This window comes from Corvus moneduloides, chromosome 10 (assembly GCF_009650955.1).
Source record: "Corvus moneduloides isolate bCorMon1 chromosome 10, bCorMon1.pri, whole genome shotgun sequence".
Classification (NCBI taxonomy): Eukaryota; Metazoa; Chordata; class Aves; order Passeriformes; family Corvidae; genus Corvus; species Corvus moneduloides.
In genome coordinates, this window is record NC_045485.1 from 22,241,690 (window position 1) to 22,265,756 (window position 24,067).

At 39.3% G+C, this 24,067-nt stretch overlaps 1 protein-coding gene across 9 annotated transcripts in view; it reads right to left on the reverse strand.

Moving 5' to 3' along the window:
• Positions 1-24,067, reverse strand: part of NAALADL2 (N-acetylated alpha-linked acidic dipeptidase like 2) — a 423,086-nt gene that overhangs the window by 207,389 nt on the left and 191,630 nt on the right. For all 9 annotated transcript variants that reach the window (XM_032119479.1, XM_032119480.1, XM_032119477.1 and 6 more), the window contains one exon: positions 23,448-23,949. In XM_032119479.1, the coding sequence (XP_031975370.1) occupies positions 23,448-23,941 (494 nt within the window). In that variant the 5' untranslated portion in view covers positions 23,942-23,949. The remainder of the gene's footprint in view (positions 1-23,447; positions 23,950-24,067) is intronic.

Consider the following 24,067-nt stretch of genomic DNA (forward strand, 5'->3'; position numbering starts at 1 on the left):
GAACTGAATAAAATTCTTTCTTCTCCTGTTGCATCTGACAGATTAAGCAATTCCAGAGTTGCCCATAATTAATTTTGGCATGAAGGTAACTACCCTTGCACAGTCTGGAAGACGAATGAAGTGTCAGAGAAAGGCACCCTGGAGTAATTTGTTTCTTGCCTTATCTACAAGAAACAGGTGTAATTTTTTACCAGGTGTGATAGGACAGCACTAGACAGTGACTCATCACTACCCACTAAACGTAAACATACAAGAAATACTTTGAGCACTAAGAGTAGGGAGGGAAATATAGAAATCAATTAGTAAAACAAAACAATCTGACCCTCCGCCCAAAACCCCAAACACGCCTTCGGTGAGCATCACACATCCAAGCCACTATGGAGGTTGAGGATCTGCAAGGAAGCAGCCAAATCCTGTTGATTGGAGAGCCTGGTGCCTGGGGTGCAGGTGTCACACATATCACTGTCCCTACAGCTGTGACTCAAACCATCCACCCAGCTCCAGGGCTGGACAGTCTAAGGCAAGTCAGGGACAGATCAGGACATGACACCAACAATTGTTTGGTTTCCCTGACCATCATCATACACTGGTGCCTGCTAAGGATATGAACAGCCTCTCTTGTGCCATCTCTTCCCTTTGGAAGGGCAGGGACCCTACACTCAAGGTAAAGCAGCAACAGGGGTGACTCAAATGCACACCCCCTTGCCTCCCTTTCCCAGAGAGCAGGGTGCCAGCAGAACAAAAAGCCACCAACAGGGACAAGGCCACACAGGTGCAGACTGGGCTCCTGGGATGCCACTATGGGATTACCAAGGAGAGACGTTGCTGTGTGAGGTGGGATGTTATTTATTAACACCAGAAGTACAAACCTGTCATCCCCAAGCTTTCCTTTCTTGTTTACCTCACCTCTTCCCTATCATCTTAAATCCTGCTATTCTCTCTCTCTTTTCTCAAGATTACTTTTGGTTGTCTTATCAGCCTCCTCCAGACTGATAGTTTCAAAAGCAGATATATCCTCGACGCGTGTCTGACAGCCTCACTTCTTATGACACCTGTGCTGACAGCACATCGCCACCAGAGATACACACAACTGCAGCTGAACAAGCCCAAGGACTCTGCAATCAGGAAAAACAAAACTTTTCTTCCTTTTCTATGAGGATTTCCACTGTGACCTTTCCACTAAATACAAATTATGAGTCCAGTGAATTTTACACAGTCAGAGTGTGTTAGTCACACAGTACAGATCCAAAAGGTGGGCAAAAGTCTCAATTTCAGTCAAAAACTGAAATGGAAATAACAACCCAGTATTATTAAACATGTGTTACCCACCCTTTTACTCTCTAAAATGTAATTTTTCAAAATTTCAATCAGCTTTTCCCTGAGCAGAAAAGAAGGGAAAACCACTGTTTCCCCTCACTCTCCGAATCACTTGGAAATCAAGGTCAATCACATCAAAGCTCTGACACACACAGTGCTTATTCTTGGACGTGGAGAAATTAGTGTCTTCCTATCTGACACTCCAGCTAAATCCAGACTCTGACTTCCAAACCCAGGAGATCGAAGAGGAGCTGAACAATCAATGTCTGTTATGATTTTAACAGCTGTGGGTTCCAGTGCTCCTTGTTTCAATTCAGTATCACCTGACCACAAACTGTCTCAGAAAAAAAAAAAAAAGGAAAAAACAACAAAATCCACATTTAATTCACAAAGTCTACCAAAAGTGTTAATAATTACTCCAGAGTAAACAGAGAGTGAAGTAAGAATTTAGGATATCAGTATGTCATCAAAAAGTTGTAAAAAGCATGGCTCTCTCAATTCAGCACAAAATTACTTTCATTGCCCATGAAGTTCACAAAAGCATCAGGAGCAGCTAAGAAGAAGGAAAAAAAAGTTACCAAAACTGTCCTGGTGACTAAGAGTTCTTCCAGAGAAGAGCAGGAATAAATGTTACCTGGAATAAACGGTTTCAGAGAAGTTTCATAGAGGCTGTAATTTTCTAAAGCTGCCAATATGAAACATTCAATACCGCTGATTAGATACTGGAAAAAGAAAATTAAAAAAGCTTTAAATAAGTGTACTCATTTAAAGTGGTATCAAAACTAAAACCAGAAGAAAATAATACTCTTATATACATCCATATGAAGAGGTAAGGATTAAAACTGAAAGATGATATGCAACAACCTAGCCAGGTTTTACCCACACCATGTTAACTTCAAATTTCCATATGACAATGACAGCACATCAGCTGATCATTATACATGTGTTCTGCTGATAACTTTCCAAGTTATTCACCTTAATAAAGTTTATTCATTAAACTAAGTACTTCTTTTGTTGTTTTGGTTAGGTTTTTTAAATTAATAATGTCGATGTGGCTAAAGGCAGGAGAAGGAGAGAAAAGATCTCTCATTTTCAGATTTACTGATCACCAAAGGTAGTTTAGCAATTATGTTATCAGCTACAAAATAATATCAAATCCCTCTGAAATCCACAAAAATCTGATAAAAGGAAATAGTTTAAAGAAAATGTCAAATGAGTGTATAAAGGTTCTTTCTGTAAAACAAGCAGTCTCTTGGACTTTGTGCACTCATTGCATGAGCTGAATATGCAGTAAGTAACTTCTCATCTGCTTGTTAAGTAATCTGTTTGAATTTAAGCTGTCCCCAATATTTAAATGGAATATGAAGACATATTTGCTGTCTTTTTAAAATCAGCAGTAATAAACCAATCACTACAAAGTCAAAAGGGAACAGCTGCTTATTAAAGGAATAGCACAGTACAGGTCAGTGATAAAAAAAGGTTTGTTTCATTAAATAATGTTCTGTATTAAATTATGGTTCTACATGATCTGCAATTCAAGCAAAAGTAGAGGGAAATAGCAACACTACTATCATTAATAAAGCCTGAAATAACTAAGTTCTGGAAAGAAATAATTGCAAGAGCTCCATGGATCAACAGCTTCCAAGAGCACCCAGGGAAGTCTGGCTTAGGCTCTGCAATATTCAACAAACATGAGAAGGTTTTGTGTGATTGAAAAGCAATACTGGAGTCCACAAGTGGCAAAGCATTCTTGTGACAAGAGGCCAAAAGTTTTCCCTAAAGGAAGCATCTCCAAGGCTTCCAGTGACCTGGTCAGTGCTGCTGCAAATGGGGCAAAGGCCACTTCAAGGTGCTACGTGGCCAGGAGATGTCACATCCGCCACCACGAGCAACTCATTACGCTCCTTGCCCTCTCCACCCAATTAAACCCCTCCTTTATGTAAAAGTATAACAAAAATGATGGATGAAAGCTTCTCCCTGCACCTTAATAAACATTCTGTGAAGAGCAGAAGGCTAGGCAACATTTAAGAAGGAATGATGTGTTTAGGTGTTTAATGAAAATATGCATTTACCTGACCAAAAAAAACAGATTTTTTTTTTTTTTCTTTTTTTTTTTCAGAAGAGTCAGGAACACCTCAAGGCATAATACAACCATTAAGTGAGCTGTAATTATTGACTGTGAGTTCTCAGAGAATGCTCTGCTGCATTTGGCACTGGCACAGAACAGGAGGCAGTTTCAATTACGTGCCTGATCTGTGAAGTTTATTGATCTTCAGAAACGGGGCTAAGTCTTAACTAGGAAAGCTCAGACGATGCTGAAAAGGTCTCCTGTTTACCTTCTTGCCTTTCTGTTGCTGCTGTTTTTAATTGATTAACAGGGTTATGGATTGCTGTCCATGCCTTTTGTAAAATTTGGCATAGTTAAATTACGAAGTACACATTTCAACATTTTCTTAATTTCTCATGTAAAAAGTACAGTGTTTCAGAGGTGTTCGCTGTTGACACAATTTAACCTTGCATTATATTTTAAGCTTTAAGATTCTTACCCAATTTTTGTCTGAAAGCAGAACGTTTTTTCAATGAGGAAAGTGAAAAATTGGCTTGCAGAGAGCCTGCTCTACTACCCCACTCTCAGAACCCACCTTCCTTAACTGAAATAGAAATTACAGGTATAATATATAGGACACTCTTGTTTATCTTACACATAATACCAAGACTAATGTCCACTGGGCAGAATTTACCATTGTATCCCATATACTGCTGCTGCTGAAAATACAAATTCACATTTTCTTAAATTTAATATTCTGCATCATCAATGTGATGTAAGTATGAAGCGTCATAAGTAGGAAAAAATATTGTTAGCTTGGAAAACTTAATTTTTTCTCACTAGCTTGTTTTTTTCCCCCCCACAGAAGCCCACTGCAATGGAGATGCCTCCTGTGCTGCTACAGCCACTGCAGTTCTTAGGGCTGACAGTAGGGATTGTTTACCTGTTTCAAGAAGCAGCATTGCAGTCCATCTTTATAGATTTTACAGGGATGTTGACTCCAGTTTAATGAGCATCAGAGAGCATCTGGCAATTACACCCCTGAGGAAAGCTAACTGATAAATTTGCAGACCCGCTGCAGCAAGGCTGGCAAAATCCAGTCTTTAAAAACAGCTCTCAAATGGTCTCTGGCACACAGAGAAAAGTTTGCAAAGAAGGAGCTCCCACTTTACTTTGAAAAATGTTAGTAAGACACTACGTGCCATGCCAGAACAAAAACCCTGATGAGCTCCATTTCTTTTCTAAATCTGATTTTCCCAGTTGCACAGCTTCTCACAGGGATATGGAGATGCCCAGCATGACGGTCAGGATCACAAGTAATTGTTTTATTATGGAAGGGAGTAAGAATGGGCCACCACACTTTCCAGGAAAAAAAGATAGTAGAAAATGCCTGGAAGGACCAAGGCAGAAAGAATGGTGTTGACATGTCAGCTAGCAAGGTGGCATGGGAATCCCCTTGGTTACACACAGTTATACAATCCTGGGAAAAACATTCTATGGATGATGCAAAAATGACCTGAGTTTTTGTCCAGGGGTGACCGATGCAGTTACACGAGGGAAACTGAGAAGCATCTGAAACTAAACACTGACCTAGTGCACTGTGTGAGTACAGTTCAAAGACACGGTGCTCAACAAATAAAACACAAGAATAAAAGCCAACAGCCCTTTTCATCCAGCAGCAGTAAAACCAGAGGGCAGAAAACGACGCTAAATCGCTTACGCTTGTTGCACCAACAAACCGTATCCAAGTAACAAAATCTGTGTCTCAGGGTAACCATTCCTATGCAACACATGGCAAAATAACTAAGTGCTGCCACCAAAGTCAATTTGAACCTACAAAAATTACTTACTCTGGGAAATGGTGGCATGTGAAGGAGGAAATGACTGTGTGAGGACCACAAAACCACCAGAAAGCAAAGCAGTGTAGAAGCAACTACTGCGTAAAAGCAAAGAACCACAGAGGGCTTGGTTTAACCACTTCAATATAAGTATGACCCCAGGTGACAAAGAGCATTCCATCATTTTGGTGATTGTCAAGCACAGTCAGCAGCTCCCTGTGTTCTTCCAGGCCTAAGCACAGACTCAAATGTAAATGTGAACTGAGGACAAAAGTTAAAAGTGCAGACGTCTGGACAGCACAGTAAGACTGTGAGAAATAGCTCAATGACGACCTGTTCGTGATCTCACTTTCCTCTTGGCTGCCTGAGCACTTGCAGAGCTACACGGACAGGAAAGCTAATAAATTTGGAAAATACCAGAACAACTTTAAGCAACTTCAGATCTTCAAATAAAGAATCCTTATTTTTAGTCAAATATGATTAAAGTTTAAAGAAAAAAAGCACCCATTTCTAATGCTGGATAAATACAGATTATTATAAAATCACTTTTAGTAATTTCAGATTTAGACTGTACAGAGTAACACACTAGGAGAACATTATGGATCTTCACATTCTTAGCCTAGGACCCCTACTCATTTGGTCCTCTTAAATTCTTTTCACACCTGTCATATGCAAGTGTAAGATAAAAGAAACTTCTCCTAGACAGAGCCAAGATTTTTAAGCACATTTCATTGGGCTCGTGTAGACTTTTGTTTCTAACCACAGCAGAAACTTGTGTCGTCAAAGTAATTCTTAAATGTCACAACTGCAAACGTAAACTTTGTACTGTGCATCAAACTGACTGGAAGGATTTAACAAGATGCACAGTTCCACGTGTGCAGATGTTCAAATACAAAGATTTTAGAAAAAAACTCAGTATTTACTGTAAAAATAATAAATCAAGAAGTAACAATTGTTTCCTGTTTCAATGAAAGGTGTATCTTTAAAATTTTGAGATTAATTCCTGATATCAAGCTGACCAACTGAATTAAATTTGCAGGAATTATTCTGTTAGTAGAGTTTAAATCTCTCTCCTAGCAGAGATTCAAATATTAGTCCCATAATACCTCTTTAAATACAAATATTCCCAACATCTCAGCTGTCTATTCCTTCCAATAATCCTGTGCCTGAAAATAAGTCTGGGGTTTTAAAACACAAACTTAGAAATAACCCAAAAGAACCCCAAACCAAACCAAAGTCAAAGCAAAACCCTAACACACCTGAGATGCTCAGAGCTAAGGCACTTCCCTTATTCCCTCATCCCACTTATTTATGAGGAGCTCCAGGGCACAGTGTGAAACATATTCTGGCAGCAATTACAATTTCAGGGAAACTGGTGTTCTGAAGAAACAAAATATTTTGCATTACAGTCTCTTTGGTCTTCTTTAACCTTCAAACTGCTTAAAAACCCGAGGATAATTTTTACTCTGCATATTCCATGGCATCAAACTAGCACATCTCCAAAGCTGAGAAAACATATGCTGTCAGCAAAGAACAAAATGATCTCTTTGATACTAATACCTGTGGTAGTAGCATGATAATAACTACGTGTGACAACTTCTCCCTGGTCTCAGAATAATTATGGCTCTCCAGAACTCAACATCTGCGTTACCAGATGTTACTGTCAACCACGTAAGCAAAAGCACTGCAGAAACCTGGCCAGCCTCCAGAGCTTTAGTCTCAATACCTCAGCAGATGCAGGTGGTTTTCAGTAGTCCAATATTTGGAGCACCAGGCCATGCAAATCCACTTGTGTAAACAAGAAAACGGCATCAGCAAATAATGCATCATACCTAAACAGGCTTCATGCAGTCTGGGACTGACATTTCTGGCAGCCCAGGGAGAACTCAGATGAGATTTAGCATGTCTGACACAAAAAATAGTAATGTCACAACATGCTTCTGTCTGAATACTCCGTTTCATTAAGTTCTTTTAACTTTAACACTAACTTTCAAACACAGACAGAGTATGTGCCAGCTGGATGACACATGAGCTATTAAAAAACGGGCATGGGCAGCAGAATCCTAAAATATCATCTCAAACCCATAAATTATTCACTTTTAAGACATAAGTGGCAACTTAGCACCAAACTCTTTGCCTGAACAGGATGATTTACATACAGTGCAGCTTTTATGGAAGAATTTTTCTTCTATCTATGTACGTCTAAACTGCTGCAATCTGAAATCAAATTATCTTCAGCAGGGAAGCAATCCAAACTCTAGCTGAACTTTCTAAGTGAAAATAAACATATTTTAAATGGAATTAACTGTAGCCAAAGGGTAACAATCTTTCATCAACGTGCTTGAAGGCCTTGGATGCTGAACCTTTTTGATTTCATACTCCTTAACTATTAAACCAACAGGTTGGATACCAAGTAAGAAGAACGAGTCGCTTTCTACTAATGACCCCTTCACCATTTTGTTTCCACAGGCAGGGAGAGATGAGCCTGCCCTGTCCTATGGGGCCAGACCTTCTTTTGTCTCTCAAGCCAGCCTAGGACACGCCTTTCCCAGAAGAGGCACGTGGAGGGCAACTCTGCTGCTGGAGCATCTCTCCAGTCCAGCACTGCTGAACATCCAGGTCCTCTTTTCCACCTCAATAACTCACTGTGGATCCCCAGGGCTGCAAAAGCATTTTGGGAACCACTCACCCAACACACTGATGGGCACACAGAGGGTGTTGCTGCAAATACAGAAGGGCTTTTCCTAACAGTTGCCCCAAATCATTTTACACAAGCAGCAAGTGAGGTCTAACGCGCTTATGCAGTTTATTTATAAATTAGGGAGGTGTGAGTGGAGGCTTAAACGAGATGTAAAATACTAACAAGAACAGAATCTGTCTGCTAGATCTCAGCAGAGCTGTGCAGGCTGAGAGGTAAAGCAAAGCAGGTTTCACAGCCAAATACTGCATCCAGTATTTGGTACTTCGACATGAATCTCTAAAGGGTAGTGAATGCGTATCAGCCTAAGTGTTCAGACACATAATTAAGTCAGAAATCATTAGGGCCTTTATGACAGCTCTACAGCACTAAAAGTCAAGGTTTCCACTATAAAACTTCTTCTTCATGCATGTAAAAATTAGCTGTCAGAATTATTTCTAGGTTCAAATACGTCTCATAAGCTCTTCACCTTCAAGCAAATTAAACTGAAGTGCCCAATCATTTTTAAATGGCATAAGCAGGGGGTTGCAGTCTGATACAATTCTGAATATTCAGCCTTTTAACTTGAACTTCAACAATTAAGGTTTCCTTAGCAGCGGTAGCTTCACCCGCTCTCCAACTCTGTGCTCACAATTTTCTACAATTACGGCAAAGGCCGCATCCAAAATTAAGGAGCATAAGCTACACATGCAGGCATTAATTTTAGGAAAACAAAGGCAGTGTTACTACTAGTTACTGGCATTTTAGTGCCTCAAAACAGAGGAATCTGAGTTCAAGACTCCAGAACACCAGCCACTGTATAGAGAGCAAATAAAATCACTCACCACCCCAGAGAGCTCCCAACCTGATAAAGTAGATTTTTAAAATCCATACATGAATGGTCTTTAGTTATTCTGGTCCCTCTATACACAGAGGTACTACTTTTAAAAAAAAGATTTTGAAAAACAAGTGCATATCAATGCTATAAGTTACCTAATTTAATCTTGCTGAGGCTTGTCTCTGAGAAACTATGTGAAAAAATAAATCCAAGTTATTCCATATTCCTCAAGTGCCAAGACATGCTAGACATGTCACCTAACAAAATTAAAATATTAAAATATACCCACTGTTAGCTATAAATAATGAAAAGTTAAAGAAAGGAGCCAAGTTACACAATTGCAAATTCAGAACAATTCTGGAAAATTCAGGAAAATAAGTGCATACCAGGAAATCTGAAAAAGAAAAAAAAAGAAAAATGTTTAAATCTGCTCTGAAAGAGGACTTAGTTAAATAACTAGTTATACATCTAGACCATTACAAGGGTGGTTGCAAACTGGAGGGACTCCCTTTCAGTGGCAACACCAGGGAGGGAGAACAGGAGCATTTAAAAAGGATACAATTGACCTTAGTTCAGCATGTGGCTTCCTACCCCTCTAAGAAACACAGCTCCACTTTTGTGACTGTCAATATACTGCTTCAAATGATAAGTATAATTCATTTTAATTCCAAATTATATTTATTAGGTTTTTTTGAGTTCTTTCTGACTGGAACCATAGTAATTTACTGAATTACTAAATTACTGAAGTGCTGAATCCATATTTAGTGAACTAGTCCCTTCTGCTCAAATCTAATAATATGAGAAAAATTTCACATCATATTCATGGAAAAAATTAATTTAATGTATTTGATTATTTCTTTAAAGAAGGGTCTAAACTGCATTAGCTCAGACTTTTTTGATTCCCAGTGCATAATAATATTCCTGTAATAATTCATGCCTGTCTTTTGTTTAGATTTTTTGTTCTTTTTTTAAGGAAAAATAAAATACAGATAATGAATTTGATTAAATCAAAACATTATTATAGAACACACATTCTGAAAGGCAAATTGAATACCATCAAGGAGCTTTTCTTGTCTTCATTCAATCTTCACTTTCCCTAAATGATTAAGCCTTCTCTGAAAATTCAGACTTTCAGCTATAGAGATAACTGGTTTGTGAAGCTGTACTTTAACATCTGCATGTATTCAAGGCTGGTGAGAGACAATATTCCCAGTGGGTCTCAATTTCTGCTGGTAAACAGGGAAAAGCAACTGAGAACTTTGTTACATTGACTTCAAGATCAAATCAGGACCTCTCCACGGAGCTTTCCTCCATTTCATAAAACCAGAGCCACATCATTCCTTGCAAGGAAGCACTCACTCACTGTAATTTTCCATATGTAATAGAATGTGGTCTCTCTCAAAGCCAGTGTTCAAGTAATGCTGTAAGTAAAAATCATTTGATTTAACTGTACTCTCACATATTCCCAGGGCAGTTCAAATATTGTCTCAAACCTGTGCTAGCAGAGATCCATCCCTCTCAGCTGTAATAACAACAAACCAATCTTGAGCACACACAAATGTTTCCATGATTTCAAACATCAGGCAAAATAAAAATAAGAGCTTTTCTGGCAAAATTTAATAGCAAACTTTAATAGCATTCACAGCTGAGGAGAAGTTAATGCATTGTTTGTAATACCAAAAATAGCATGAAGACATCTCCTAGCTATCTGGTGAGGAACACTAATTCTCCATTACTATCAGGTCATCTCTTTAAAGAATTACAAACAGTACTACAACATACTTTTGTTGCTTCTGGAATAGCTGCCCCTGCAATTCTTGCTAAGGTCACGCTTTTTCTTTTAAGTCACCTTTTTAGTAGTTTTAAGAGGCACTATTTACATCCTGTATCACAGTCTGGCATAAAGAACTGAAACTATTTGTGTACAGCTACAGGAAACCTTATGGCAATTATTACCATCCCTCTATGTCTGAAACTGCTTTCCTCTCATCCTGGAAACATAAACTATGTTTCCTTTGGGATAACAGATCTTCAATTACTGATGGAATATCACCATTCTTGTCCCAAAGTCAGTCTTCATGAGTGGCACAACAGCACACAACAAGTACTTACCACTCATCTTTAGATAAATCTGTTTTCTACCACTGCTGAACTAAGAGTCACATAATATAATGCAGCCAGAAACCACTGTCTAACACACAATAAATAGATGGTGTTAAAATGTCTTTATGCACCAAGAGATCCAGTATATAACCTAATGCTGACATTAATTCTTTTGGGGCAGTCTGGGTTATTCAGTAACCAAATTTCAGTGCAAACATTCTGAGTTCTGTGGAGGATAATATAAATTTGGAGCAAGTGTGTAAGGAAACTTAAAGAACATCCCTCTATGCTAACAGGTGCTGCAGAAATGTCATCTGCTCTAGTCTAAGAGGATGCAAACAGGACCAGATCTCAAAGAGGTTCACCTCTTTTGGAGAAACCAAACACACGTGAGCAAAGGAGGCTCACATGAAGTCCCTCAGAAGTCACAAGATGCTGGTGCCATCACACCCTTTGCTGGGACAGGCGTGCCCAGCTCAGCTGAGATGCCCTGGGAGAACCCTGGGATTTCCCTGAGGCAGTGCAGGAAAGGTCACTGAGGAAAGGGAGCCAAGCAGCAAGGCATTAAGATTTGGTACATGTAATTCCACAGTCCTGCTGGAAAAATTCCAACGTTCCCCCAGAGTGATTTGGTAAATGACCAGTTTTGACTACGTTAGGGAGGCAGAGAGCCCAGCTGGGCAAGGAGGAACCTTCCACAAACGAGACCCAGAGCTCTGGAGCAACAGGGCACCTCGGGGCTCCTCTGGCAGGACCCCACAGCCTCCTTAGAAAGGCAGGGCCAGCACTGTGCAGGAATGTCACTGAAGAGTTTTCCACATACCTAATTTGATATAGGATAATTTGATCTTTAATGTCAGTCTTAATTACGTTAACTGAGGGGAAGAGATCCAATCCTACCGCCAACATTTAATCCTGGTGTGACTCATCCTGATCCGATTAACTGTTTCCCACACAGAGAAGCCTTTTTAAAGTCAGGACACACTGAGTCAGGAGGAAATGAGAGAGAGAGAAGAGAGACCCGGCCCTCCACGAGCCTCACTCCTCCCCAGGAATCTGTGATCTGTACACAGCTGCTGCAGCAGCAGTGCTGGCAAAAACTGGGAAAAGGGAGTTAGACTAATACAGGCAGGATGCGACAAAAGCATGTAAAACCAATTTCCAAATCCATGAGATTAAAGGAGGATTTAATTTATTTAGCTTTGTATTTCTAGAATAATACCAAATGATTCTTGTTTTAACAGAGTCTGCTTCTAAAAAAAAAAAGTAAGTTTTGCTAGTGGAGTGCTGCAAATCCCAGATAGTGCCCAGCATGTTCACAGTGCCATGAACAGCTCCATGTCTTCCAGGAGCTCTGTGACAGCAGCCAGCTCCACCCCAGCTCCTGCAGCCACCAGAGCCCAAATCCTCTGGTTTAGTTCAGTCTGTTAATCAGGACACACTATTAATATCAAGCCCTCTCAGGCATCCTAGCTAACACAGCTCAAGAAGAAAGGAAAAAAAAGGTGTTAATTCAAAAATTCAGTAACAAATTTTATTCATCTTGGTATGCTTCAATACAAGCTCTGAAAAGACTGATGGAACACAGAGATCAGGAAAAAACAAACTTCAGAAAGAAACCACTAAATCATCTCACATCACCTTTCCTATGCCACAGACATATTTTGCCTTGTGTTGAACCCTAAGACAACTGTTTGGCTTCTTTAGCCAACAACAAAACAAAGCCAGAACAGAGTTGGTTCCATTCATCACCTTTTCTGTGCTGTGTACTTTTAATTGCAATTTAATGCTGGATTCTTCCCCAGGTGTCTCTTTTTATGTTGAATACTGCTGCACTGTAATCACCTAACTTCATCTTACATTCTCTACAATACTTACGTCGATATGAATGAGATCACCCACCCAAGCTGTATTTATATATAAGGACTGTGTCCTTAACAACTCTCTGGGCATTTATGACATAGCCATCATGGTACTTTGAGTTGTCACCACTTCAAAGGAACTATGAGCACAAGAAGTACTTCTGGCCCTGGGGTGAGAAGGCAATCAGGTTTCAGCCACGACCACCGGGAGAAGTGGTACCAAGCACTGCAATACATACGGCAGCTTTGAGAAGTGCTGTGTAAAGGACAGAACTTCACCTATTACACAAAATTACATCAATGTATTCACATAGGCACAAAACCCCATATAGAAGTGGACAGCTATACAAATAGGTATGTTTCTGTCTGTAGGAAACAGCCTTTATGAAAGTTATTCCATTTTTTTTCTTTTAAAAACCCAGAAGTTTTCCACAAGAACAAAATAAATACCTGTATTAACACCATGCCCTATCTATCTTCTTAGCATATAAACTGAATAATTTAGAAACAATATCCCCTGCACGGTCTGTGCTAGGATCCTGAGGAACCATGCAGATTTAACGTTTTTTTTTTGTCACAGGGTTTAATTTTCTTAAATAGTTTCCAGAAATATTAGTAAAGAAAAACAGGCATGATAATACAGAAGAAAACCATTTGTATATTTTAGGCCACTATTTGCACTGCTAGCAACACAGCAGCAGGTTCCATTTGCCTTGCACTAAGCATGTCATAAATAATTCAGCTCCTTGCTTCGTTCCCTAAATAGTTGACAGGGAACAGAAACTTTGCTCGTGACCCGTATGGCCTTTTTTGAAGCCTGCCTATTTATTTAATAATGCACATCACAAGGCCCATCACCCAGGCTGGCATTTATTAAAAATAAAAGCATTCAATAACGATTACTAACAAATGACCATGAAACAAGTGACTTCCCAGAGCTACCACCTTTTACTCGCAAATAGCACCCAGCCAACGATTTCAATAATTAAATGCTCTCAATCTGCACTGCAGCAGCCCTGGCTCACATAGCCTTCGACAAGAAACAGACTCCAGAAGCGCTGGGAACACCTTCCAGCCTCGGCCACAATTATAACTGTAAATATCTGAGCTCCCTGCTAAAGCACAGCTGCCCCGCTGGAACAAAGAAAACAATTTCCATCAAAGGCACACTGACATCTTCATGGACTCGTTATACATTCTTAAGTATTGATCCTTCTTCTCACTGTCTCACCTCTTCAAATTTTGATGAAGTCCTGGGCTTCTCCAGTCTATGGGTTCCAGTTTGTCACCTGAAGCAGCAGCAAAATGTGATACTGCCTAGAACACACCGCTGGTTGAGTCAAGGTAATGAGCTTCAAAACTTTGGCCATTTCATCAATTCTGTATTATAAGGGAGGATTACTGCAGGGGTCTGAAGCCATGCCCCAAATCCCAAAGGAAAGACATTCCAAATGACTTTCTTTTTCTAGACCCAGATCTCAGTAAAGTACTACTATTATTACAAATTCCTATCTGAAGAGCTTTCCCAAATTTCCTGGAGAGAAGTCAATCTTTGATGGGGTCCTGACCTCTTCAGCAATAGAGACCTTTCTCCTGAAGCCTCACACAACCCACTTAGTTAGCCAGATGGCTAATGAAGTTTGAGCACCCATTAAAAAAGGTGAAACAAGCAAGATGCTCACTTTTCTGTTCCTGTTGTCTTCTCTACTCTGCTAAGTAACAAACTTTCACAAAATATAAACAGACATCAAGTTGGTCAAGGACCAGACATTGCTTTGCGGGGAAACGTCAGCACATACCCCCCAAATTCTCCAAAAAGGAACAAAAATCATGAGGTCTCCCAGAAAAAAAGATTTCCAGAAAGTTTTGCTTCTGAGCTATTCAAACACTCTGTTTTGATTATGACATTTCAAGTCACTTTTCTATTTTTATGTTTCACTAAAAGGAAAAAAAGAATGGATAGAGAAAATTCCATCTCACTGGAAAATTACAACCTTCTCAGCCTTGAAGAAATACTCATAAACCAAGCAGAGTATGAGTTGGTATTTTAACTTGGACAGGAACACATGTAAATTTGAGACAACTGCATGTGTCTAAAGGAAACATCAGCTTCCATGAAGGATTAGACTTGAAAATGTATATTTAAATACTACCTATTACTGAGACTGAGAGAAATCGGACATACACACAGAGCAGGAGGCATTATTCAACATCTTGTCCACAAACAGTACTCTAGAAATTTTAAAAAGCCAGCTTGTTTAATTTTGATAAGTCTTACACTCCACAAGTTCCAATAGTGCCAGGGAAAGCCCAACTTTTCAATGCAATCCATATTTGTTTCATTCCAGAAACTCATCAGCTTTCAAAGAGAATTGGACTGAGAATAGAAGCCCCTTAACGGAAGACTACTGCAAAATACTATGATTAAAATTGATTATTATTCAGACAATATCAATTTCATTATCCCTGATCGATCCTGAGCAATGTTCCCCAGCAACCTTCAGTTACAAATGCTGCATGCACAGTAACTTAATAAAGTACAACAAATTGCAGCCAGTTAAATTCAGCAGCAATCTGACTTATCAGGCTTCCAGCAAATAGCTGTCATAGGTGCTGATGTAGGGAACTGCATGTCAGAGCACCACCAAAAAGGGCTGAGAAAACTCCTTCCCCTCAGGGCTTCGTTAATTTGATTTATGTGTGCAGGCAGGAAATGAACTGCTTATTGTTGCAGTGCCTACCATGGAACTGCAGATTCCACCGAAAGGCTGGATTTCAGGAGTATCCATGGACTTCAGTTTTAAACCATGCTGATGAGAGGTGCATCCTAAACAGCAATCTGCCAGTGCTTGGTGCTTAGAAGTTTTAAGGACTCTTTGCAATGGCCTCTGCCACAGCCTCCTCTGAGGAAAAATCCACCCTCTGACTACACTGTAAGGCTGGGAAGTTCAGAGCCAAGACAGGAGAAACTCGTGCAGTTGATCAGGCAATTAGGCAGTTCATGTGCCACTAATTAAATGGTTAAGGGGGTTTGTTCTGCAAGGTTTGCTCCTCACTATCATTATAAGCATGTGCCTGGGACCACCAGCCAAAATTAGTGATCCTCCTTGTGTTGAGTTGCAAGGATTGGACAGTGAAGGACAACTTTGTCCAATTTCTGCGCACTACGGTTCTTCCCAAATGGAAGCAAGTGGCCTGCAATGAAAACTGGTTGTCATCTCAGCAGGCTGTGGTTTTCTTTTTCCTTCAGATTCTTTCTGTCAGAAAAAAAGTAGTTTGGTTAAATCTATAAAAATGATGGCAATGTAGTAACTGTTTATCCTCTACATACTGCCTTTTAGCCAGCATTAGTCTCAGAGTTGCTCAGAAATGTCCAGCCAAGTATTTCTGGTTTTCAGGTAAAGTCAAGTACAGAGCCTATCACTCACCAGAAGTTTCTAAAATGGACGGATCTTTAACATCCATAGATGTTTCACCATCCATTCCGGTTTGTCACTGAAACAGAAAGTATTCCTTAAAAATCTGAGCTTTCCAAACTGCACCAGACACCTTCAGGCAAAGGGGAGAGCAAGATGTCCTGGGGCAGCCCAGCTGACAGAAGGATTCAAGGAATCATCAGGCTCTCCCCACAATCCCTCTGTTGCCCCAAACGGGCAGGAATGTGGAATACCAGACCTTTAAAAAGAAAATTACTCCCTCAGCCATGCTGGCACAGCTCATTTCATCATCTATTAGGGGAAGTAGCACTTGTCACCATTCAGAATTGCTGTTCTAATTGGGACTAAATTGCCCCACACTTCCAACAGCAATGGTAAAGAGGCTAATGGCCATGGAAATTGGTTCTCTCTCTAAACCCTAACCACACTTCTGTTATGAGGAGTGTGAGTCAATTCCAGCAAGGTAATCTTTAAAATAAATAAGATTATGCAATTCAAAAATAAGAGATCAGAGCAAATTTAATTTATACTTTATAGCCTATCAAAAACTGGTGTCACTTTTTCATGGAAAACACGAGGCACTGTACAGCAGCAACACCAAAGCCATTCATCTGGGCTGTGACAGATACTAAATTTATCAAGGGACTTATTACTTTTTATGCTGATGTGGCATAATATAGTTTATCGATTCTAACTCTTTAACTTATCACACTTATTGCTCTGGAAATCAAACATGTACTGCTTAGAAAAATTATTTTAAGGCAATGCTATGTACTTAATTTACAAAAGATACAGTTATGATACAAAAAATCAGATTTTACTGTAAATAATTTGCAAATCCAACATCTAAAAATTGGTATTTTTTATGGTTACCATTAAAGAAATAATCAACTGAAAAGAAAAATTGTTCTCAGTGAAATACATGGTGCACTTGAAACACATCCTTTCAATGGTAAGTAAACCATAACCTAAGATATTTCTTCAACAAAGGAGTATTATAAGCATATGCTGCAGCTGACTCTAACAGGATCAAATTCATACCTCTTTCTCAAGCATTATATTGATATAATGCATCCTTTTTTCATCTAAAGAAACAATATTTTTGAAAAAGAATTAAACCAAAGAAAATGATAAAACACACAAGGCTTTCTATTAACACCTCTGAAGTACAGATATAACCTATTTTTTGGTTTAAAAAGAAATCATATTTGACATAAGTGGATATCTGAAGCCTAAATTTACCAAGTCTCTGTTCCACAGATAGCATTTGGGTCACACAGGGCATCTTTCTTCCACAAAAGACACCTCCCCATGTTCCCAGAGCCATCCTTCAATGGGGAGGTGGCAGGGGGATAAGTGGGAACTTTCCCTTGTTTGATATTACTCTTATCTCCTTTCAAAAGGGGCTTTGTACTTATAAATACACATTCAAAATTATCATGTGAATGAAGAGAATCCCAAGTGATTCCGCAGTGTGGGAATGAAATAGATCTAGAGAGCTCACTCAGCTCCTGGTTACCCAGGAATACGCCGACATCCATTTCCAAAGATGCTGTAGGCCTGGCTTCAGACTGAGCCTAACTACATTTAACACCTGCATTTTTGATAGCAACACAAGAAATACCTGAGACTGATATACAGGAGGGAATAGGATGAGTTCCCACTGAGATTTGCTTTTTGCAATGCTCTTTTCGGCTGTTGGTGTGACAAAACCCAGAATTTGTGTACAGGCGACACGAGTGAAGCGAGCAGGGGCCTGGGCCAGCCAGCACACAGCTACCAGCAGCCATGGAGAGGTCAGGTGTAGCTATTAATTAACAGTAGCTGTTAACAGGAGCAGGCACTAAATGGGTCTCTACTCAGGGAAGCAGTCACCAGCGCAGTCCTTTCCTCACACCCTTCCTGAGGAGGTTCTGCTCCTGCGGCGATTCCTCATTCTGGGCACAAAGGCAATCTCACCAGGCAGGAGCCTGTAGATTTCATTCAGTCCAAATCTCCAAAACTCAAATTTTCGAGGAAGTTCCAGGCTCTCTTTGCTCCTCAGGTATGTATTTCATAGGCTTTACCTGAGAAAAAGGTTCAAAGGCCCAAGGTTTTAACAGTACTGATTACAACTGATCAGGGAACAAGAAACACTTGGATATGGAAGCTTCTCACTTCACTTTGAGAAAAAACAAGTAAAAGTCCTTTTCTCACTGCACTGGCACTTTTGTTCCTTGGCCATGACACACAGGAGAGCAGCTGCTGCCTGCTCTCCCAAAGCCCTTTGAAGAATTAAGCTGAAGTTACGGATGGCAGCAGGCACCAGTGACAAATCAATTCTCGCCAGAGATGGATTTGGGAGATTCTGCAAGTGGTATTACCAGCTGGAATAAGGAACAGATACGCCTCTAAAGGACAGTTAGTTACAACTGGATGTATTATGAAGGGATTTAAACCTCCCTACTGCTCAAGGGGGGGAAAATGATAGTGAAGGAAGCATTTGAGTGAGAATACCCAGGACAAAAAGCAGAGCTGAAATGAAGGAGCTGCTCTGTAGACTGGCTGGAGAGCAAAGCAAAGACTCTTCTGTCTGTGCCCCCATCCCAGTTTTAATCATAGGAAGATGTATCTAAAAAAACTGTGGATCTGATAGTAACCAAGATGTAAAATTTTGGAAAGTAATTATTGAGTAAAGCACAATAAGGCTACAAGAATTTTAAAAATGTGAGAGCAATTAGCTAATCTGACAAATCATGTACAGCCAGAGTTATCACTGACACCAACATGACTGACTGTTTCTTTTAGTCTTACTATTCAACATGAATCCTTGTTTATTCATTTAATTTACAGAAGTCAACCCCAAAATTAAAACTTCCTAAAAAATTATGATAGCCCCACATTTTCCAAATACAATAGGATTGTTTCATTTTTATTTGGTTTTGAAGCAATAAAACTGAAATAATTTCATATAAACTAAAAAGACACCTTCTGTATTTCTTCTATTGGAATATTCAGCACTGTCAAAGATGCAACACAATATAATTTTTTTATGAAAAGTATGCCAAATTGTATAACAGGAGTTAAAATCTCAGAAGTTTCTGATAGGACTGTATTTCTGCTACTTACTGTAGCTTTTATTTCTTTCTCCCTTTAGATTCTGGTGTATTCAATTCAAATCTTAACTGAAAAAATTACCAAAAAAAGGTAGTTTTTTGGTTCACTTTGCACAAAACTCAAACATTTACCATTTTAAAACATAAAACCTTAGCAAAGTATATGATGATCAGAATCTTGGTAGCTAGTGACAGTAACTCGAAGTCAGTGACGGTGATCCCTCTCAGTCTGGAGCAGGGTCTGTCAGACTTTTTCCTTCCCCTTGTTTTCTTACTGAAGGTAGGGCAAGAAAAAAGTCACCCAGGAGGTAGAGGGGACACTAAACAGCAAAAACGGCACATTCCCCTTTAATCTGGGGAAAGAGAGGGGGGGAAAAAAAAACTTGAGTCATTATAAGCACAGATCTGCTGAATAATTAAATTAAGTGGCAATGATTACTGAAGAGCTGACCTGCATCTGGCAGACGTGCAGCAACAGAATAACGATACACTTCTTTAGCATCGCCTTTTTCATCCCCTTTCTCAAAGAGTGAGAAAGCAAAACCAGCTGAATTTTCAAAAGCACTTAAGTGATAGTAGAAATCTGAGTGCCATTTTAAAAAGTAGCTTTAAAAAGTCAGATCTCATTGAAAATTATGCATATTTTTATTGCAAATTTACTTTTGAGAATTCAACAGCGTGCTGCTTACCGAAACTGGTGGTGGGCGTTTCTGTCTTTTTGAAGGTCTGCCTCTGATGACCTTCAACATTTATTATAAAGACCTCCACATCTAAATGTGTTCATTCCTTTGGAGAGCAGAGCCTTTTCCAGTGTAATGATTGTACTTTGGAGCTGTAGATACTCCTTGGGGAGCGTGGCTCGAGGCACAGGTCACTCCTCTCCAGCCATGCCCTCCTGACAACACTCTCTAAAGGGCTCCAAGAACTCAATCTTGCCATGGACTCTCAACCCTCCTGTCCCAGGAGACAACCTGCTTTCTGCCTAGCAGTTTTACCACCTTTATCCATCTGTTTTGCCCTGGTAAGTTCTGCTGGTTACGGATATAAATGTAAGCGGTGCCCAAAGTATTCCGTGTTTCAGCTTCTACCTCTTTTGGATGTGGAATTTATGCCCTTTTCATACTCACCCTGAATGCCTTTTGGAGCCAAGTTACACCTAACTTGAACTTAAACCTTGTCATATATCTTCCAGAAGAAAACTGTGAAAAGTTACATTCATGGCACAAACAGATATCATTACTGGATTCCCAACAGCTCAGTGATATTTGCAGGATTATGTGTGATTTTACCACAAATGAATTGCTATATTTACTGACTGAATCCTATTAATAATATTGGCTTTTTTTTTTTTTTTGTCCCAGTTTAAACTTCAGTGTGTTAGGTTAGAAAAACTCTTCATTTTTTTTGTGGCAATCACTTTTCTCCTTCTGACAATTTGTCTTGAAACCTCTGAAACATCAGATTGAACTGATTTCTACTTTTTATCGTCAACAATGCAAGCACCCCCCTACAGGGGGTGGGGAGAGGTCCAAAAATGCTCACAGAGATAATGTTGACTTAGGCTGTATCATTGATTAAGCAACTTGGCCAAGACCAGTAATTAGAACTGTGCTAAATTGCACAGAAATTCTGTAGCATTCCCATCTCATGGGGAACAAGGTGCAAAGTTGAAGCAATAAAAGCCAACTCACTGAGTTTTCTTCTTCCCCTGGAGAAGCCAGACAGGAAGACCAGAATATCCCAATTCAGCAACCCATGAACACAAACTGCTGTTACCTACACCATCACAGAATTGTTTAGGTTGGAAAACACCTCTAGGATTGAATCCAACCATTAAGCCAGCACTGCTGAGTGACAAGGTGTCTAAACCATGTCCCTAAGTGCCACACCCACACGTCCTTTAAATCCTTCCAGGGATGGGGACTCAACCACTTCCCTGAGCAGCAACGACCCTCCATCCCTGACAGGGATTGGTAGACAGACTTCATTCAACTCACACAGAATCCAGTCCAAATCCAAACAAAACCAACACAAGTCCCCTGGAGCACTTCTGCAACCTCTTTAGAAGTGCAAAGGGTCAAATCCTCAAAGCTTCATCCAACCACGAGCAGATTTCACCCCAACAGAAAGCTCCCACTCCAGAGCTCCAAGCACATTAAGGTTATGTCTGCTCCACCGTTATGATTGGCACCTCCGTGTCTCTTGAACAGGTTTTTTTTCTCCTAATTCCTTTACAGGACTGTTAGCAAACTCCCATACCATCTGAGCCTGATCTAAGGAGTAAACAATGAAAATTAAATTAATGTCATGCTCAGTAACATTTAAAAATTGCAAGCTAAGCAGCTGCCACTTATTCCTAGTAACTCAAAGTATTTTATTGAAGGAAGTTTTCCAATAACATATATTGATTTTGTCAGGTTTGGGCTTTTTTTTCACCCAAGCAACATATGTTGCATGTTCTGTACTCACAGGGCTACACACAGCCAGGTTTCACTGCAGTCGCTCTGACTCCTGCCAAGCAGATGTTGAGGGAAAGCAGCTAAACACAACATGGGATAAAAGCTGTCTCAGACCAAAATATTGGGTTAGGAAAAAAACTTGTGCATAATGCAATGTATTAAAAACATTGTTTATATATTTATATACAGAATTGATAGGTAGCTGAATTAATGTTTGACTACATTTATTGAAATTCTGCCATTACATAAAAAAGAAACCCAAACAAATATTATGTTAAAGGATGGCCACTACTAAAGTTTTTTAAGTTCCAAAATATTCATATAATTCATTTTATCTAAAGTCCAGATTCTCACTAGTATCCTAATAGCAAGCTGAAATTATATGACAAGTGATGAAGGGTTTGAAAAGGGATGGTTTAAACCACCCTTAGAAATAATAGAATGGCAAGTGATTCCCAGTCCCCAAACACAAAGTACTGAAGTATTATCCTGAGTCTGACAGACATGCCAGCAATTTGCTGTAATTTGTGTAATACCCAATCTTAGGGCTGAGCTTACTCCAATACTTTGCTTGTGATGAAACCTAATGACAGAATTCAGTTCAATTTACTCTCTGAAAAACAAAGTAGTTAATTTTTTACATTAAAAATCAACATTTTTCATCACCTGTACCCTTTCCCATTATGAAATTAATTAGATTTGTATGAAGTAGAATCAGTTTGGCACATGAAAACCCTTCATATTTACTTTTTCTCTTGAATTTAATAAGAGTGTTAGCGCAAAACATGGTATTAGCCACTACAGGACTTAAGACTTGGCTTAGCAAATATAACAAAAGAAAAATATTTTTAGAACAGCCCTGTTAGGTTATTTTTGATGTATTTCTCATCTGCTCAAGAACACCTCTTCTATAGCTTCAGGTATGGGAGTTCTGCTGCTTCTGAACTGGTACTGATCAAAAAATCTGCCATGCATTACCTTTAACATGAAAAAGGAACTTTGCATTCCAGAAGCCAAAAATAAGCTCATCTCACCTTCCCATACAGAAACAACTTTCAGAATTTAGCAGAAAAACCTATTTTCTTTGACACTCACTGCTACAGAAAAGTGATTCTACTCTGATACAAACGTGTTATATAGACTGTCAAAGCAGTGCAAAGATTCCACATTGAAAAAAAGAATAAAATCAAACCCAGTCAGTAGGTATTTTGCAACAATTTGTATTCTTAGAACAGGTAATGAAAAATAAAAAAAAATAAACAAATGACCATCTTTCAAAGTGCAAAGTCAAATTTTCCATCCTAAAGGTTTAAGTTACCATAGAGAGAAAAAACACCAGCTAGGGTTCACTTTTGTGCCAAAAATTAAATGGGGATTTCTTAAAGTCCCAAATATTAAAAAACATCCTATCAACCTTGCTTTTCAACAGTGTTATTTGGCAGTCAACTGGATCTAGGACAGCTGCTCTATTGTCTATATTTCAATTCAATTTGAATTATCTGTGTTTTCCAATTCATTTACATTAAAGATAATAATATATTTAGCAATAGAACGCTATTAAAGCAAAACCTGTTATGATTAGCACAAATCTGCACTGTTAAAAAATAATGAATTTTGTATATGCACATGAACACCTCCCAAGTGTCATGATAAAACCGAACATTCAAAAAGAAAATCAGGGTTTGTAAATAAGATTCCACATAAAAGAAATCACGTAATGACTTAAGAGTGGCACCTGAGAGCATTTAGACATAAAACCTGCCAAGGTACATACCTGTAAATCTGTTGAATATTTTCAGCTTTGATTTCCTTGAGAATTTCATGGTAGATATGAGGATTATTTGGTTCTGGAGGTGTTGGGGGAGAAGGGCATTTCTTGCGTGCATAATATCCTATCACAATTCCAAAAATAAATAAAATCAAAGCAGTGCAAAATACTTTCAGTATCCGAAAAAAGCTGCAGCGGTTGCTCTTTGGTGCCTGTCTCGTGTAGTGGGAGATGTAGTCAGGGTCTTCCTGAAGCCTCTGGAATCTTCCCTTTGGAGAAGAGGAAGGCTGGATGGGCTCCAGGTCAAGGTCAGGGCTCTGTGAGTTCCCCAGGTGACGCTGGGCTGCACCATCCAGTCGGAAATGGTCAAAGCCAGGCTCCTCCAGCTCTTTTTCCATGTCCCATTCCAGTTCCAATGCTGTGGCTTGGAGCTCATCATTGTCAAGGTATGGAGAGTGCCCCTGTGCTCTCTGGTCTGCGTTCACTTTGTGATAGGCCATCTTTTTATCTATTAAAACAAAATTTAAAACCTAAATGTTTGTTTCTATATGCACACATACATAATTTATTTAATCTTTGTAAACCTGGAAGAATAAAACAGACAACAAAACCCAAAAACTGGTTTC